Source organism: Rosa rugosa, chromosome 2 (genome assembly GCF_958449725.1).
Source record: "Rosa rugosa chromosome 2, drRosRugo1.1, whole genome shotgun sequence".
Lineage (NCBI taxonomy): Eukaryota > Viridiplantae > Streptophyta > Magnoliopsida > Rosales > Rosaceae > Rosa > Rosa rugosa.
In genome coordinates this window covers 51,382,490-51,400,362 of record NC_084821.1, presented here as the reverse complement: position 1 = coordinate 51,400,362, position 17,873 = coordinate 51,382,490, and the positions used below count along the sequence as shown (strand labels likewise).

The 17,873-nt window shown below is 37.6% G+C and overlaps 3 protein-coding genes and 1 pseudogene across 3 annotated transcripts; 2 read left to right on the top strand and 2 right to left on the bottom strand.

Annotated features, from left to right (window-relative positions):
* Nucleotides 1–286: 286 nt before the first annotated feature.
* On the top strand, nt 287–2,642 carry LOC133728099 (transcription elongation factor 1 homolog). The gene is made up of 5 exons (XM_062155506.1): nt 287–373; nt 979–1,106; nt 1,395–1,465; nt 2,154–2,175; nt 2,280–2,642. Exons 2-5 carry the CDS (start codon nt 994–996, stop codon nt 2,338–2,340), a joined length of 267 nt encoding a protein of 88 aa, XP_062011490.1. The 5' UTR covers nt 287–373; nt 979–993; the 3' UTR covers nt 2,341–2,642.
* A 548-nt stretch (nt 2,643–3,190) lies between these two features.
* Nucleotides 3,191–8,953, bottom strand: LOC133728098 (protein SAWADEE HOMEODOMAIN HOMOLOG 2). The gene is made up of 9 exons (XM_062155505.1): nt 8,588–8,953; nt 7,243–7,328; nt 7,112–7,157; nt 6,811–6,976; nt 5,126–5,201; nt 4,928–4,979; nt 4,540–4,683; nt 4,277–4,396; nt 3,191–3,854 (listed from the first exon to the last, which is right to left on the bottom strand). The coding sequence occupies exons 1-9, from the start codon at nt 8,639–8,641 to the stop codon at nt 3,453–3,455; spliced, it is 1,146 nt and encodes a 381-aa protein (XP_062011489.1). The 5' UTR covers nt 8,642–8,953; the 3' UTR covers nt 3,191–3,452.
* Nucleotides 8,954–10,282: 1,329 nt separating this feature from the next.
* On the top strand, nt 10,283–14,524 carry LOC133728095 (uncharacterized). Its single transcript, XM_062155503.1, has 7 exons — nt 10,283–10,691; nt 11,171–11,398; nt 12,146–12,219; nt 12,788–12,947; nt 13,088–13,207; nt 13,316–13,424; nt 14,058–14,524. The coding sequence occupies exons 1-7, from the start codon at nt 10,464–10,466 to the stop codon at nt 14,237–14,239; spliced, it is 1,101 nt and encodes a 366-aa protein (XP_062011487.1). The 5' UTR covers nt 10,283–10,463; the 3' UTR covers nt 14,240–14,524.
* Nucleotides 14,525–14,987: 463 nt separating this feature from the next.
* Nucleotides 14,988–17,261, bottom strand: LOC133732116 (L-type lectin-domain containing receptor kinase IX.1-like; annotated as a pseudogene).
* Between the last annotated feature and the right edge of the window lie 612 nt (nt 17,262–17,873).

Genomic DNA, 17,873 nt, shown 5'->3' with positions numbered 1-17,873 from the left:
TATACTTGTTTGGTCGTCAGCACCTCCAATCTAGCTAAGTTTACTATTTAGGGCGGGCTTAATTTCATTAATTCCTTTTGTAATAACTTGAATAGAAATTTCCACGGTACTCCAGAGGTTTATATTTGCATTTAGGACCCCCGAAGTCAAACTAATTGAGCAAATCCCACAGATGAAACTCTCCCCCAGGCCCCCATAAAAAGAAATATTTACACTCAGCCCCAGAAAACCAAAAAATCAACTGGCGGGGTCCAACGGGCCAGTCATGCACCTATAAATACACAACCCCTCACCCCCCTTCTCTGCCCAAGCAAGCACAACTACATATTTTCCCCCAAAGCCAAATCAGAAGCGCGCGTTGTCTCACACTAAGGTACGCCTTTTCTTTCTCCCTTCTCCAAACCCCAGTTTTAGGGTTCCTACTCTTAGGCTTTCTTTCATTCTAACTCTATCCTGTTTGTCTTGGTTTCTTCTTCCTCGCTTTCTTGATTTCCCTTTTTCGGCTCCAATTTTCATTTTCTTTCACTGTATCAATTTCTAGGGTTCCTCATCCCCAGCTTCTGTATACTTCTTTGTTTATTATACATGTGGTGGAATTCACAACTTCAGTGACCTGGTTTCGATGTAAAGATCAATTAACGAACTGGAAATTACTCTTATATAATTCTGTATGGTTTTGGTAATCATACATGTATTAATATAGCCCGCAATAGCATTTATTCGGCTGAATTGTGATGCATACCAAATTCGGCATCGTGTTTCGATATCATTTAATTCGAATTAATTTAAATACCCTGTGTAGTTTTGTACACACACCCACACAGAGACTGACTAGAAAGGAATTTTATATTTGTGTATATTCTTTACGAGAATGGTAAGACATTACAGCATCTGTGATCTATGTATAGCATACGAACTAATGGTTTAGGTGGCTGCTTAATACATGAACTAATGGGTGGAAAAATGATAATTGGGCAGAAATTTCGTTGAAAAATGGGCAAGCGAAAGGCGAAGGCAAAGCCTGCGCCTAAGAAGAGAATGGACAAGCTGGATACTGTTTTCACTTGCCCCTTTTGCAACCATGGTGACAGCGTCGAGTGCCGCATGTAAGTTTTCGTTCTATCCATTGCTCCCATATATTTTGTATTTATCTTTTTAGGAAAGCATTGAGCTCTATATGTTCTGGGGGTGCCACTGAAAGATGTACGTTTTGTCACGTACGGCTTGGTATTGTGGTGTTTGTCGTTGAGAATCTTTGATGATGATACTAGATGTTCAGTTCCGCTTTTTAGTTTTTATAATCAACAGGGTTGATGCTACTAAGTAGAATCTGGCTGGGTTTAGCTTACTTGCACTTACGCCCGTCGCTCATTTTGTTTTGAATTTGGTTGCAGTGACATGAAGAACTTGATTGGTGAAGCTATATGTAACATCTGTCAAGAGAGTTTCAGCACAACCATCACAGGTATGTTAGACATATTATTTTGGAATGCAAGTTATGTTGAAACAGAGTGCTTGGGTTCATGTTAATGCACATAATTTCTGAGGTAGTGCTGTTTCTCAATGAGTTTGTGATTCAGTGTTGGACAGTAACAGTGGTGGGAACCGTGGGATCCCTATATAGCTAGAAGTCATTTATTGTTTTATTCACTTTGTTTATTTTATTAAGGGAATATCAAGTTTAGATATGCTTAGTCATAAACCACAACACCAAGCAGGCAAGCACGTATGATTTTTCCAGTGGTTTTCTAGTGAGCGAGGGAGATATGTAGTAATTGAAAATTAACACTTTTGGATGTAGGGAGGTTTAAGAGACTAATTTCGAACATGAAAAGATCTTCTGAACCTTTAGTAATAATCACAAGGTGTGGATTGTTATGGTATGTGGACTGAAAAGGGTGTATGTATGTGCAGAGCCCACTTCCAATCAATCCACTTATGATCTTAGGGAATTTTGTGGGAAACCAAATTAGAGTTTTGAGATGATTGGAAAACTGGATAGAAGCTCCCATATTGTGGCAAATGTAGTACCTCTAATTTTGATTGATTGTCTTGTTTTATTACTTCTCTGCTTTCTTTCTTAATAGTGTTGGCCACTTCAATATTTGTTGGCAGTCGATAACCTCTGATCTTTTGTTTGTTTGCTTTTGCAGCTTTGACTGAAGCCATAGACATGTAAGTAGAAATTTATCTCAACTGTCTCTGGTGGCAAGATAATTGGTTTTGATTAGTTCCTCTCTTTAGCGGTCTCTTTCTGACCATATGTTATATGATTGCAGATATAGTGAATGGATAGACGAATGCGAGCGTGTCAACACTGTTGATGATGATGGTGCTTAAGAAGCTGATGGGAGGTTCAAGTTCAGTCTTGTTGTAAGGGGAAGGAGAGGGCTGGAAAGTTGTGTCCTTAAGTCAATAAAGAGTGACCGGCTAGATCTTCTTCATGTGGTGGTTGTAAAATGTAAACGGTGTCTTTTTAAACCTACATTTGTAGGCATGTATAATCACCATGTTGTATTATTAATTTGGTATGTATATGCATGTGTAACCTAGTTTGAATTTAAAGATCTTGCCTAATTAGTAAAATAAACGCTCAGCTAAGACAACGTGTTGAATGTTGATGTGATGAGCTGGTTTTGATATGTCACTCGTGTTTGTGTTGAGAAATTCCCAACAAATCAATTGAGCTTGATCTGAGGATTTGAATAACCCAATGCTGCTCAAATTGGACTAGTACCATTCAAGCATTTGCAATGAGATGAACATGACATATCTATGCTTTGACTGGTACCTGCATGGGTTAACCAAACCTTCAGATGAACTAGTATCAGTCAAGTCAATGAAACCATAGGAGGAAAATGCCATAAACATGGCAACTTATTGGTCCTTTTCTCTACTTTATGAGAAGAATAAGATGGGTTCAACAGTTCAAGTAATTTATCATATTGCTTGCTTGCTTAAATGGAAAAACTGATGAATACATATTCAATGGTCGAGACACTTGAGGTACGAGGGCAGAGATCTCCGGGTAGAGAAGGAACTGGTATGAGAACATTTCTCATTCACTTGTTTGACCCTTGTTAGATCCCTGAGCAATTTCCGAACATAACTATCCTGCATAATTGTCCTTCAAAAAACAATTCTCTTTTTCAAAATGTGAGCATGATGTGAACGGTAAAGAAACATTAAATTTTGAGGTAAAAAGAAAATGGAAGATTTGAAGTTCTGAACTTAACAATTTCAGTTTAACAGGTAAAATTGAAAACTCCAACACTTTCTTTGACTAGTCATATTCTGAATTAGTATACAAGGGAAAGCTCATACTCAATTCTCACACTGATGAAAACCCAGTGCTTTGAAGAGGTCGAACCCGGCATACTAATCATCCTACACAATAAGAGGACACTAACAACACAGTACAACCGAAATGACAAATTCGTCAACGCAGCCTACTAATTCCCTCCCGGTATGTTCCCAACAGAACCGCCATGAGGGAGGACTGTAGCAGTGCAGCTTGTGAGTACAGCACAACCTGTAGCACTACCACTAGTGACTCCAGCACTACCTGATGGACCACAAGTATTTCCTGCACTAAGAACAATGCTCATTTCGGGTTTTCTAAGTTCCGGAGTTGAAGCTTGGGGAGCAAAAGAAGCATTAGTATGAAAAACCGGGGACGCAAACGCTGCATCTGCATTCTGCTGCTTTTGTATCATTTCAGCAGAAGTAGCAGGCACCTTAAAATGATCCATACTTTTCTGCTCCGCTGCTGTTGTGTTGTTTTCAGCATGAAGTTGATGCAACCTGTAATCCGTTTCAGGCCGACGGCAAACCTTCCTCAGTGGAACAATTTCCTGGCAACATGAACATAAGAACAGACAAAGTCAGAGAAATCATTAAGTAAATCAATACAGTAATGTGAAAAGAGTATTTAAGGTAAACATGTCCCCTACATTGCATGCAATATGAAAAAAGAGAGTGCAGAATGCCCCATCTTAGAAATGTATGGTAAACAAGGAATACACCTTCAAAAATCATAACTATAAAGATAAGCTAATGTTTTCTCAGATAAAGATGTCCAAAGGACATGATTTTCTTTCTCATGAGACTTTTCAGGGCGATCATTACTTTAGCGTGCTGCATCATATTCACTTGGTGGTTGGATTTATGTCTATAACTCTAAGATGAATAAATTTCAAAAAACATAATGCAAAATTATATCCCATTAAGAGATAAATTTAAAAGGGAGACAGAAACTGCAAAAAGAAGTTTATACCTCGGACTGATCGTGAACATAGCGCACTAAAAACCTACAACGACAACCTCTTACATCATGTCTTCGTCTTTGAGCATCAAGGACATTGGCATCAAAATACAAAGCCTGCTCTTTACCTTCCTGAAAAAAAAAAATAATAATAATAATAAATTAAAAAAAATAATTCCACAGAAATTCCAAAATTGGTTGGCATTAGCTTCTCTATACTACTTTATACAAATCGGTTCTTTCAAGAACATAGGAAAAAAAGAAATGAATGCCACCTGAAAACAAAGTATGAGGTCTCCAGGGAGAACTGCAACACACTCCGATGACTCACATGGAAGAGAGCGCTGCCTGACATGCTTCCGAACATTAACCCACTCATCCTCCTCTGGTCCGAATCCAGCAAACCGAACCAGCACGTCCTGAAATATCCAACAAGATTTAAAAAAAAAAAATTTATATCCACCAACTTTGTCTCAGTACAATAATTATTATAGTTGGGCTAGTAGGGATTTAAGCCATAGTTCAATTGAGTTGAAGCAGAACTTTGAGGAGACAATTACAAAAATAGTCAAAGCACCATTCGAAGAAACAATAGCAAGGCCTAGAATCAATAATTAGTAAAAACTTAATGCCATATATGCAGAAACTGAATTAGAGAATTACCGGATCACCACCCTCCAAATGTCTATGAGATAAAAAGTTAGCAACATCATACCTGAGAACAAAAATAATAATTCACCCATGAGTATTAATAGCATGAGAATGAATCACTTGTACAGGAAAACAATAACTACATAACAACAAAAAACTGTAGAGAAACACGAGAAAGTATGCAACAAGACTTCATAAAAGATTACTAACCATGCAGCATCCCTTCCAGATTTAGCTTCAAACTCCAAGATAGGATTTTCAGAAGCACCCCTTGCTGAGGTTGGAACTGGTTACAAATAAAACTAAGTTCTCAAAAATCCAATTATGATAAAAAGATACTTAACAGAATGGACTTTGGACAATAACACGAATCAACACCTTCATTCAGTTTCTTTCTTAATGACTGTTAAAAACTCTTAACTGATCTTCAAAAAAGAGAATCACGTCTCTGCATTACTTCTCAACTGACCAAGTAATAATTGGACAATAAGCATTGTAAGCTTGTCTCTTGTTTAAATGATGTATACTGACCAGTTGATATAAACTTGGTCAATGATGTCATATGCAATTTTCTTCAACTTTAATACACCACCAACTATGCAGAAGTATGTGCATTAACTTTCGGCATAAATTGGTTTCTTGTTTAATCTGTACAAGTATCTTGGTCGATGATGTCATATATACTATAACTTTTGACATAAACTTTCTCCGAGTTGAATCATGTACTTTAGACAAGTCACATGCCAGAATGCCTTCCATTTAAAACAGATGTAACACATGCATCTCCACAAATACAAACAACAGTTCAGAAACTCCAGTAGATTATTAATCGTTATTCTGCTTGTTGGATTATCTTGGTCTCAAGTTCTTTTATGGCTTGTGAACTACAATGTGAAGGACTTTTGTTCAGCAGTGACCTTCAGCCATGATTACCAATATACAGCAGACGAATAATAGTAAATCAAGTTGTGTGCAGCACCAAGAAAATTTAGACAATTGATCGCATCCTAGATGCTCTACTGTGTATTCTATAGTGGCTTTGAAACGACAATGTAATATTTACCGAAAGTTTATTAAAACTTCATTTTCCCAGAATTTGGGGAGTCAATAACACATAGGCCATCTCAAATGTCAAGTCTAACAATTAGTGGTGAGGAACACCATTATCCTAAGAGAAAAAGTTTTCCCTCACAATATCAGATTGGCCAGTCTGCCATTATTATAAGGCTGGTACACACACGATCCATGCATTTTATAGATGGAAAGAAATACAGCAGAATTACTATTTTTTTTCCTTTATAGAAGGAAATAAATACCAGTTATATTTTGGGGGGGGGGGGGGGGGGGGGATTTTAATACCAATGATCGATGAATTTGGCAAAAAATTTCTGGAATCGAAAATCTCAATCTGTCTTCATGCATATATTAATCTGCTATTAATGCATATGAATTCTTATGTGACAGCCATAAAAAGTAAAAAAGTAGCATTTTTCTCCTTCATGACAAGGGCCCTTCATAGTCATGCATGTATGTAACTGCAAATAAAAGGCCCTGTTTTGAAATTCATGCATGCACGTAAAAACACTCAGCAGTACGTACCAGTCAAGTTAAAGGACTACAGAACATTACACACATATACCCACTACATGGCTGTTTGGCTACAAACTAATTGTAGCTAGATCATTCAACTTAAATGCTATGCAGTTTAAGAAGTCCAGTGTACTGGGAAAGGTTAGTCAATTGATGATTGACAAAACAAGTTCAAGTAGACAACTTCGAAATAGGTTACCAAACATAAGTTAAAACAAGATGGTCACATAAGTGATCCCCAAACAAATGAAAATGAGAAAGAAAGGAAGGATACAAAAGTAATAATAGAGCAGGTTCTGTTCTACCTGAAGGAGCATGTATAGGAGCAGCTATAGGTTGGGGGCCTTGAGGAACAGTTCTCACTGGAGTTGAATCCACCCGAGGCATCATAGGTGACACATTTAACTTCCCAAGAACCTTACTTGATTTAGCTCTAATAGCATATCGCCTATTTTGGAACCAATTCCAAACCTATGAAAAGATAATACATAACAAACAGATTCGAATGAGTTTTCAAATCAATTCTAAGCCTATATAATGATGATAACCCACAAACAGAACTAAATGATATTCCATAAGGAAAATAAACAATTGCAATTATCATACTTGCTTCATTTGCACTTGAAATTTGCCTTTTCGCTCTGCTGTTTCACTGCACCAAAGATAAATATTTCAGTTATTTAATGCATAAGAACAGAATTTATTCAAATTCAGGAGTTTCTAGAACTTGGGCAAACCTGAACTTCTCTGCAAGGGCCACTAGAAGTTCCCGTGCTGGCATTGTATTATTGTGTTGATGCAGAATAGTTTCCATCTCAGCAACCTAACAAATGTGGCAAGGTGGTATATGGGTCATGACAGATCTTAAAAGTAGCAAATACTTTACAGAAAATTTGAAGTCATTATTCTATGATCCCCTGAAGGATGGTTCATGCGTTGATACAAAATATGTTCAAACGTATAGATATGTATATATCAGAGGTACTTAGTAAAAAAGTATAGTTTTTTCACCGCCATTGTCCCATATGTTATTGATAGTGCAATATTACAAGATGCAGAATGTTACATAAGGAATCATTCATGCGAGGAAGATCGTATGCAAAATATTGAAAAGGATCTAGATTTAATTCAATTGAAATAATAAGAAGCTGGGAGAATAACTCACAACTATTTATGGTTTTACAACCAAACTAGAAACGACAAAGGCAACGACTTTATGATCCTACCATGCAGATACCATTAGCAAAGTCCAACGGTTACGAGAATTAACGAAGTCGTCCAATGGTTAGATTACGACAAACAGAAAAGCATGCACACATATTTTGTCAAAATAACTACAAAAGGGAAGAGAAACAGAAAAGGACATCTACACTGTCATGTTTCCGAAATGATGGAGATCAAAAATAAAAAAAGTTTCATCTTAAAGACGTTCTTTAAATGTTAAATCCTGAACCCTACAACAGGGTCACTAACCAAGCCATGCTTTTAGTCAACACTATTTGGTTTCAGTTTAAGCAATAACAGACATGCGGAAACAGGCATGGTCTCGGAAATTGCCAATTCCATTTTTAAGAGTTTTGGAAAATATCTAACAAGCATCCCTGAAAATGGGAACAGGGATGGAATGAATCCATTAACAGACCAACCACAGAAAACCATCGATACCATTCAGATTCAAACATATATCTGAAGGGGGGGAATTTTCAAACTCGAGGCTAAAACACCAGTAAGCTCTATCAAATTACAAAAATTCAATGCAATTCCAAAAGGGCAAAACTTTTCCAAACATATAACCAAAATCATATCAGGTACAATCTTAACCACAAACCACAGAACACAAAAACAATTTTGGAATTGAAGCTGTAAAACCCAACAAAACCCACAATCCAACTCACCCAGTTCAAAATTCCCAACCCTCAATTCCGAAATCTACAATTCACTACTCAAAAATCAAAAATTTACAACAACCATGTTCGCCAAATTCAACTCCAATTCAAAATTTAGCATGCAACTCTAGCCATTAACAATTCAACTCAAAATTAACCAAAGCAAAAAAAAGAAAAAAAAGAAAGAGAAAACCACCTCAGTCTGATTGAAGCGGAATGAAGGGCCTCCGTTACTTGGAGGCCTACCCATGATAGCTCCCTGCTCTGCTTTCCTCTCTGTGAGATTAGAATGAGAGAGACAAAAACGAAGAAGGAGAAGGAGAAGGAGAGAGTGGGTTTTGGGTTTGGGAAAAGAAACGTTTTTGCTGGGAAAGGGACGTGAGTGAGAGGCAGAAACAGACAATTTAAATCAGAAATCTAGAAAGGAAGAAAATAAGACAAAAAATCTCATAAATGGAATTAGAGAGGAGAAAGGATAGAGATTTCTGTAATTCCTAATCTGGACCGAAAAGGGTTTTTCGAACCAAGAAAATCTGGGGCGACCCTCGATATAACTTTTTAACTTATTTTGTCGTCTAACCTCGGAAAAACTGATACTGGTCACGTCACCCATCACCCCATTTATCAGTTTTTTTTTTTTTTTTCCTTTCTTTTTTTTTCTAATTATCTTACAAAAATAACTTGAAAAGATGACACTTCTTACTTTGGCAATCTTTGTAAATAGAACTTTACGTGCATGTCACGAAATATTTAGAATATGTGACGGAAAAGTTTTCAAGTCACACTTGTGTTGTGCTGAAGGGCCTCAATTACTTTTTATCTTTATCCTAGTTGTTGTTTGAAATGACCGAATTGCAAAAATTAGTTAAAATTATTTTGTCATATCTATCATAAGTTCGTAATTTCATAAATCACGTGTTGACTTTAGAATTTTGTCCAAAATCGTCATCGATGAAGAGGGCATGAGACCTTTAGAAAAGTCATTCCCCTAGGCGGTTCAAGGTCTCAAAAATCAAACCTTAGAAAAAGTAAAAAAAAACACCAAAGTCATGTTGGTATTATGATATGTGATTCAAAAGCACCTCTGGTGGTCAAAGTGATTCATTGATGGGGAAGAGTAGGTATTGGATTGAATGGATTCATTTACTCGAGGCTATATTCAAAGGGTTTTGGATAATATCGATAATTTCATTATTGACACGTTTACTTATCTAGAATGAACTAGCTCTCTTCATAATACAAACAAAATCAAGGCCCATGATTAAAATAACGAGCTCATTAATCAACAAATCAGGAGTTGAAAAAAAAAATTAATTCCTCAAGAAGGCATGTTCACTACCAAAAGTTCTCTTAGGAATTTATAACTTTAAATTACCCATAAACCTACGATCAGTCATTGATCATACAAAATGTTGATTGGAAAAATAATTTAACGGAAAACGGCAACCTAGATGATAACAAGAGACCCTCAGTGATATTGTTATACACACATCTAACAAGCAGATTTCGAAACAAACAAGAAAGAAACTCATTTCAAGGGGAAACCCAAAGACAAGATAAAGAAAGATATGTCACATAGCTCTAGTCCGAACCAACCAAATATTTCATCAAGTAGCATCGATATAACATGTTTAAGGTGTTGCTCTATTTTTTTTTTTTTGTGAGAAATATAAATTACATTAATAAGCAATCTAGATAGTTATATTAGAAACAAATACATCAGAATTAAAAGAGCTCCTCTCCATTTGATTTTTTAGGGGAATGAGTGAACATATTCATTGACAATAAATTACACCCACCAGAACCTAAGCTCCTAAAACATCAATCGTGCTATGCCTATCCAGCCTAATGGGGAAAAATTCCTAGCAAAATTTGCAAAATTTGGGAAGAACACTAATAACTAATTAACGAACCGCCTGTGTGTACTATGCGGACCAAAACACAGACACGTCTCTCTCTTCTCTTCTCTTCTCTCTCTCACACTCTCACTCCCACAATTCCTCCTCTTTAAAACCCTAATCTCTCTCTCTCTATTTCTCTAATGATCTGTGTTTGATCGCAAACTGAGGAGGATGCGGATACTGAGGTCACACGGCGGCTTCAAAGTCTCAATCTTTGAGTCCCATCACTCCAAGGTTGGGCTGCGCCACATCGCCACCGCCTGCAGAGCCGTGGTGCTGCCGCGCTTCGGCGGGCCCGAGGTCCTGGAGCTCCGGCCCATTGTCGACGTTCCTGATCTCAAGCCCAATGAGGTCCTCGTTCGCACTCGCGCCGTCTCAATCAATCCCCTTGATACCAGAGTCAGTCTCATTTCTTTGGAAAATTAATCCTCTCTTAACCTCTGTTTGGTTGCTCTCATGAAAATTATTTAGCTGCATTTGCATTTTAGTTCCGATTCTGAGTCTGTTTCGGGTATGATTTTGGTTAATTTTCAGCTTAAATTTGAGTACATGAGGCTTAATTAGTCTAAACTTTGAAATATCTGTTTGGCTATAGATGTGTAGTTGTTCTCCATTGTGGTTCTAACTTTAAAAATCATTACTGTGTAGGAAAAATCTTTATATTTTGATAAGCTTGCCGATTCTTCTAGAGTTGTTCTTTTCAATTGTGACAAACGGCCCTAGATAACTATCATAACTGGAATGCCGTGGCTTCCAACTCATGTGACATTATTCGGTGTAATATATATATTTGTCGTAGGGATGAGTTTGCAGCTCAGTACAGCCATGCTTTGAGATTTATGTTTTGTAGTAAATGTTCCGGCTTTAATTATTTTCAGATGCGGTCTGGCTATGGTCGTTCAATATTTGGACCTCTGCTTCCTCTAATTCTGGGACGTGATATTAGTGGTGAAGTTGCAGCTGTGGGAGCTTCAGTTAAGGGACTTACTGTAGGACAAGAAGTTTTTGGTGCATTGCATCCGACTGCTGTGAGGGGTACTTATACTGATTATGCAATTCTTTCAGAAGATGAACTTGCACCAAAACCAGCGTCAATTACACATGTGGTAAATATTTTTGTACTTTTTTTCTGTGCTTCTAGCTTATAAAGGAAGGTCTAGTGGTTGTGTTTTGGCTTTCCATCAATTTGATTGGCTGCATATCTTCTGTAATTCTCCATTCCCTTGATGTTGTAATAGTGGAGCTCTTCAATAGAGCTACTGTTAGTAGATTGTTTTGTGGTAGGTAGAAAGTTTTTAATCAACTAAAAATGTTTGGATCTAAGGGTGGTGATTTGTCGTTAGCTTGTGTGTGAAGGGGTTCGCTTTCCTAGACCTAGGGAAATGATGAAGGAAGCATTAACAATTTGGCTTTGTACAGATATTAGAACAAACGCTTGTAGAGTTAGGAGATGGACCCCTATCTGTCATTTATAGTGACAAATGTTAAACAGAGCATGAGGAGTTGCTTTGTGAAATTTGGCAAATAGCAGTAAGAAGAGTTCTGAAAATCTATGTAGATTAACTATGGTTTGTGAAGGGTAAGGTCTAGGGCAGACATGACCAAAATCTAAATTTTGGGCCTTCTTGAGAAATGAAATATTGAAATGGTTTGCATATGACATGACTGATGCTGTGTAATTCAATATAGTATTCACCATGAGCAAACTACTGTAATCATTTCACTGTGATTCCAATTTACATTAAAAAATGATCATTATGATGAGTTAAATGTATCAGAGTTTACTATTTGCATTCTGTTTATTTGAGTTCTGACCACATAACTTGCTTCTATTTAATTTTATGTGATACCAGGAAGCAAGTGCCATTCCTTTTGCTGCGTTGACTGCTTGGCGTGCTCTAAAAGGTACTGCAAGGATATCTGAGGGGTATGTTCTTATATATCAAGATTGAGTTGATTGTTTCAGTTCTGAGTCAAAAAGGTTTTTTGAGTTAATTTTCCATGGCTTTTGTTACGTTCTTCTGTTTTGTTTTTCAATAAAAGGTTGTTTCTATCAAAAGGAAAAAGTATTGACTGAATTTTCACATGGGTTTATCATTGTGTATGATGGTCTTCCTTTCACCCTGCTTGTACTTATCAGTATCTGGTCATTTCTCGGCGAAATGAAATTTGTTTATTGACTCATTGGAGATGCCAGGATGAAACTTTTAGTCCCCAATATTTATTTGTGATGTTATATTTTCTGAGTTGCTATCTGTTTCTGAATAATGACTGGGTTGAAGATGTCCCTTAGGCTATTTCTAAGTATTTTTGTTTGGATCTGGGCTTAATTGTATCATTGATAGTTTTGATGGTTGAAGGTTGTAAAGAATATCTCATCAGGAAAGGTTGTAAAGAATATGATTACTATTTGGGTGGACTTCTTGTTCATTTTATTCACCAATAAATTGTCTTCTTCCTTATTTGAAGATAAATAAGTATAATTTGCTATATAGGCAAAGGCTCTTAGTGGTGGGTGGTGGAGGAGCTGTAGGTTTTGCTGCAGTCCAGCTTGCAGTAGCCGCAAGGTGCCATGTTACTACTACATGTGGAAGCCAAAGTATAGATCGAGTTTTGGCAGCTGGTGCTGAGCAGGCTGTTGACTATACCGCTGAGGTGATGTGTAATCAGATATTACTCATTCCATATATTTTTCCATATATTTGATGCTGATACTTGCTGTGGAGTAGAGAATCATTTGAATATGCTATGGTGGTTATACCCAGAGAATAATTTATAGTGGAAAACTCTTACAGGACATGGAAATGACAATAAAGGGGAAGTTTGATGCTGTCTTGGACACCATTGGTGGGCCAGAGACGGAAAGAGTAAGCATAAGTTTTTTAAAGAAAGGCGGGCACTATATGACACTTCAGGTGGGACATAGAATTATTACTTCTCTCGAAGGACCTTTGGTATTTACGTTCAGAATGATGCAAGATATGCTTATGAGGATTTCTGATATTATCATCGATTTTTTGCAGGGTGAGGCAGCATCTTTGACTGATAGATATGGGATAGCAATTGGGCTTCCAGTTGCTACTGCTGTTTTACTGAAGAAACAGATCCAGTACCGGTCTTCTCATGGAATAGGTAAAACAAACAATTATGTATTTGTAAATGGTTCAGCATAGCTTAAGTGCGTTATTTGTTAAAACAAAGGAAATGTGAGAGATTACATGTGAATTTGTTGGTGGCTTTGCAATTTGAACTTCTTTAATCATTTTCTTGATTTAGTCTGCTTAGTGACCTTTTTGATCACTTTGCAGACCTGAGGAGGACAAAGGCAATTAAATATAGGAGTTTATGGAAGAATATAATATTTATGAAATAGATTTTGTTGCTGACTGTTCTTAGTTTATGTTTTATTGCGCTAGTTGAAACAATAAGCATGTCTAAATCTAATAGATAATGAAGACTAAAAGGTTTGCATTGAACCTCAATTTTTTGTCTAATTATATTTGATACAAAAACTGCCACTTGTGATTATACCTTTAAGACTTGTTTTCATAAGTTTTGGCCTTTATCTTTACCACATAGAGACATAATGCTTGCTATATAATAGTAAAGGTTTCAGGTTGTGAAGTTTTTTAGGCGGACAGTGTTTAGATGAACCGGTTTATATAGTCTTTAACAAGAAAAAATTAGATATAATATGGAACACGGAATGCTATATTGTTGGGTTATTAAACAGGTTCTATTTTTTTTCTTCTATTGATGGTGTAGAGTACTGGTGGACCTTCATGAGGGCAGACTCAGAAGGGTTACATGAGATCCGGAGGCTATCTGAAGCTGGAAAGTTAAACATACCTGTGGAGAAAACATTTCCCATCACTCAAGTGAGAGAGGCTCATGAGGCAAAGGAGAAGAAGCAGATTCATGGTAAAGTAGTGCTCGAACTTGACTGAAAGAAAATAGCACTAGCTCACACTATCCTATTTCTCGTACATTCCTCACTATTTTGCCTTGGTATCTATGTTGGTTGTCGCTCTTCACCATTTGTTTGGAGAGAGAGGTTACTGCATTCTAGGCCTTCTCCGTGCAATAATAACTAGCAGTTGTACAGGGGTCAAAAGTTCTTTTTTTATATCTGGTTTGCAATTTGTAAATGTTTGAGAATGTTCAGTTAATTCAGTTAGATCTTTATAATGGCCTTATACTGTAATTATTTTATATATTTATACTTAGTCCAAGACTCCAAGTCTAAGATATCATCCATTAAACTGGAACTGGTAGTCTGAAACTGGCAGTGAACGTCTTGATAGTTAGAATCAACTGGATGTTGGTCTGCTCCACATATGTGCTTCCTGCTACTAGTTTTCATTTTTGACAACATAGTTTTTAGAGAGGCAGGTACAATGGTTCATTTGTAATTGATAGGCAGAAATAAATGCTACTTCAGACATCTACATTCTTTAGTATCATTTTCTGTTAAGTATATAAAAGCTAATGGCAACTATTTCCACATAATCTGTTCCAACTGTTGAAATATTGAGCTCTTTTTATGTTGAGGGCAATGTTGGTGAAGGAATGTCTATCCGAGGGATTTAGAGAACTGGAACTAATTCGTGGGTGAGATGAGAATTGCTGGGAGGAGAGATTGAGGCAAAATTTCAATTAGAAAGATGAAAATTTAGAGAACTGGAAAAATCGAAAGAAGCAAATGAAAGTTCACACAGTACATTACATACAATAAGTTTTACAATACAAGAAAATACAAATATAACATAAATTCATGAAAAACTCGAGGAAGGAGATTATCAAATTTACTCACCCTTGAGCAACAACTAATGGTAATTCTGCTTACTAAAATGTTGGTGATGGATTAGAGTTTGTTGTAGAAGATGAGGTGAACAGTGAAGAATTGATGGATGGCTCACTTTGACCACCAGTAGTGTCGCAATTGGACAACGTTGGGTGTGATAATGGAAGACCAAAAACCATTGGCATCTTTGGTGGGAGAACGGGCAATGGAACTTCGAAGTTAAGCACTCGAATTGCTTCTTGTATCAAAGGCCTGAAATTGTAATCCGGACGAGCGCACCACAACCCAACCATCAATAAGCACTCCATTTGTTTCACATCAAAATCTCCACGCAGTTTCTGATCAGCTGCTTCGATAATTTTCCCATCTCCATAGAGCTCCCAAACCCACTCCACCATATTGTCTTGCTTCTCTTCATACCTCGAATCAATGGGTTTTCTCCCACAAGCTATTTCCAAAGCAACAACTCCGAAACTATAGACATCTGTTTCCTTGCTAGCCTTCCCCGTTGTAACATATTCCATAGCCATGTAGCCCATTGTTCCTGCTACAATCGTAGTTCGAGACATTTTTCCATGGTCTACAAGTCGAGCTAACCCAAAATCTCCAAGTTTGGCATTGAAATTCGAGTCCAACATAACATTGCTGGATTTGATATCCCTGTGCAGCACACACTGTTCCCATTCTTGGTGTAGATAGAGCAATCCTGCGGCCAATCCATTTGCAATTTTGTACCTTACCTCCCAAGTTAACATGCTTTCTTCTTTGAACAGAAGAGTATATAAGCTTCCGTTGGGCATGTATTCGTAGACAAGTAGGAGTTTCTTTTCGTGGCACCAACCAATTAGTTGCACTAGATTTCGATGCCTCAGCCGACTGATGATACTTACTTCTGCTGCATACTCCTTCAACCCTTGTTTAGACCCTCGGGATATCTTCTTAACAGCAACATATGAGTCCAAATCTTTGATGCAGCCTCTATAAACTCGGCCAAATCCTCCTTCCCCAAGCTTTTCTCCTTGTGCAAAATTGTTAGTTGCTTGGGCCAATTCATTGTAGGAAAACTTCCTGGGGCCTATCCCCTTTTCGAATTCATCAGGAACCAAATCATGAATATCCAAAGTATCATCATCAGTACTTTCCCCAGCTGTTTCCCTCTTCTTCGTGCAGAAGATGTACCAAACAAAAGCCAATGCACCAACCAAGGTAACACATCCACCAACACCCAATCCGACTGCTAGACCTACGTTGTTGTTGGACGTCGTCGCACTATTGCGAGCCAGAGGATTGTTGTTTGTCGAATTATCATCCTCCAGAAGAGTGGAGGTAAAATTCCATGCATTGATCTTATGCAGAGCAACTGCAGCACCTGTGGAAGCAGAGAATCCAACAATGACCCTATCGGGCAAGTATTGAAGCAGATCAATCAAGCAATAAATTTTTTTGATCACCTGTACTTTGCTGTAACGATCTACAAAAGTAGTGAAGGCAACACTAAGATTTTTTGAGCTAGAGTTGTAGCTAATTGTGGCATTATTTTGTTTTCCTTCCATGATACCACCACTCCATTCCGTGGTAAGATTAGACTTGACAGAGTTGATGTCGATCCCCCATGATCGTAATCAGGATCTTCGATTATTGGTTGGCCTGAAGTATGCCTATTAGGGTAGATATCAAACTCGACTGCCACAAACGAGTACCTGGTGGTAAAGTTTGGCAGCGTAGTGTTGACAGGGAGGCCAAGTTTGCTACCTCTTCCTAAGGCCTGGTCGAGTAAGGAGCCGTTTGGAGCTAGGAAGAACACCAAACCGTCACCGCAGAAGGTGTCATTGGAGGTGTTAATGGAGAATATGAAACTTGAAGTGAAATCAGCTAGTTTTTCATTCTGCCGGAGGAGGAACGATTCACCGAAGGTGGCTCTACCGGTGCTCCAGTGCCTTGCGTCATCAAGAGCACTTTTGGTGAGTCGGAGGGAGCCGTCGGTGAAAGCATCTCCCTCTAGAAATAGAGTCCTGGTGTTGGCGGGAAAGCTGGAGAAGTTGAAAGTCAATGGAGTTGCAGACAAGGTTAAAACAAACAAGAGAAGAAGAAGGAACTGAAGCCGCTCTGGTGAGAACTGGAGAACATAACAGCAGACAGCCATCTTCAATTTTGTGTTCTTTCGAGTCTCGAGAGTAACTATGAACTTGCTACAACAAAACTAGGGCTTCAAATCTCCTGTCCCCATTTCCTTATCCCTTTCCCTATCACACTATAAAATTTTGACACTTGGCATTTGTTGCCTACTCAGCTTAACCATCTCTTTCCTCATCCCCCCTCCTGTCTCCCTATAAAATTTTGATACTTGGCATTTGTTGCCTACTCAACTTAACCATCTCTTATCAGCCTACTAACCCCGTTAAACTCTAACTCACACTAATTCAACCCTAACCCAACATCTCTAAATTAAAATAATAAATTTATATTTACAAAAAATTCAGGAACACTAAAACAACGAGTCTTCTTCTTCTTTTTCTTCTTCGTTTGTCTTGTTCTTTATCTAATTCTAGTAGTGATCATCATGTTATCTGTTCGATGGGATCAAATTCAAGGGAGGCAGAGAAAAATGTTAAGAAGGCTAGGACCAGTGGTCAATGTATGGAAAGGACTCAACCTCTTTGGCTCTATTAGGCATTGGTTCTGAACATGAAAAACAATGTGGTTATTATGGGAGCGGAAGAAAAAGAGAAAGGAAAAACTAGATGATGATGAAGAAGCCTTTTGTTTTTTTTTTTGGG

Bases quoted from the DNA above. Each gene is read 5' to 3' on its own strand.
- LOC133728099 (XM_062155506.1), top strand. From the start codon at position 994: ATGGGCAAGCGAAAGGCGAAGGCAAAGCCTGCGCCTAAGAAGAGAATG. The intron at 1,466-2,153 runs GTATGTTAGACA...TTGCTTTTGCAG, and splicing joins TTTCAGCACAACCATCACAG to CTTTGACTGAAGCCATAGAC. The intron at 2,176-2,279 runs GTAAGTAGAAAT...ATATGATTGCAG, and splicing joins TTGACTGAAGCCATAGACAT to ATATAGTGAATGGATAGACG.
- LOC133728098 (XM_062155505.1), bottom strand. From the start codon at position 8,641: ATGGGTAGGCCTCCAAGTAACGGAGGCCCTTCATTCCGCTTCAATCAG. The intron at 6,977-7,111 runs GTATGATAATTG...ATCTTTTCATAG, and splicing joins TTCAAGTGCAAATGAAGCAA to GTTTGGAATTGGTTCCAAAA. The intron at 4,684-4,927 runs GTAATTCTCTAA...TGGATATTTCAG, and splicing joins ATTTGGAGGGTGGTGATCCG to GACGTGCTGGTTCGGTTTGC.
- LOC133728095 (XM_062155503.1), top strand. From the start codon at position 10,464: ATGCGGATACTGAGGTCACACGGCGGCTTCAAAGTCTCAATCTTTGAG. The intron at 12,948-13,087 runs GTGATGTGTAAT...AAACTCTTACAG, and splicing joins CTGTTGACTATACCGCTGAG to GACATGGAAATGACAATAAA. The intron at 13,425-14,057 runs GTAAAACAAACA...TTGATGGTGTAG, and splicing joins CCGGTCTTCTCATGGAATAG to AGTACTGGTGGACCTTCATG.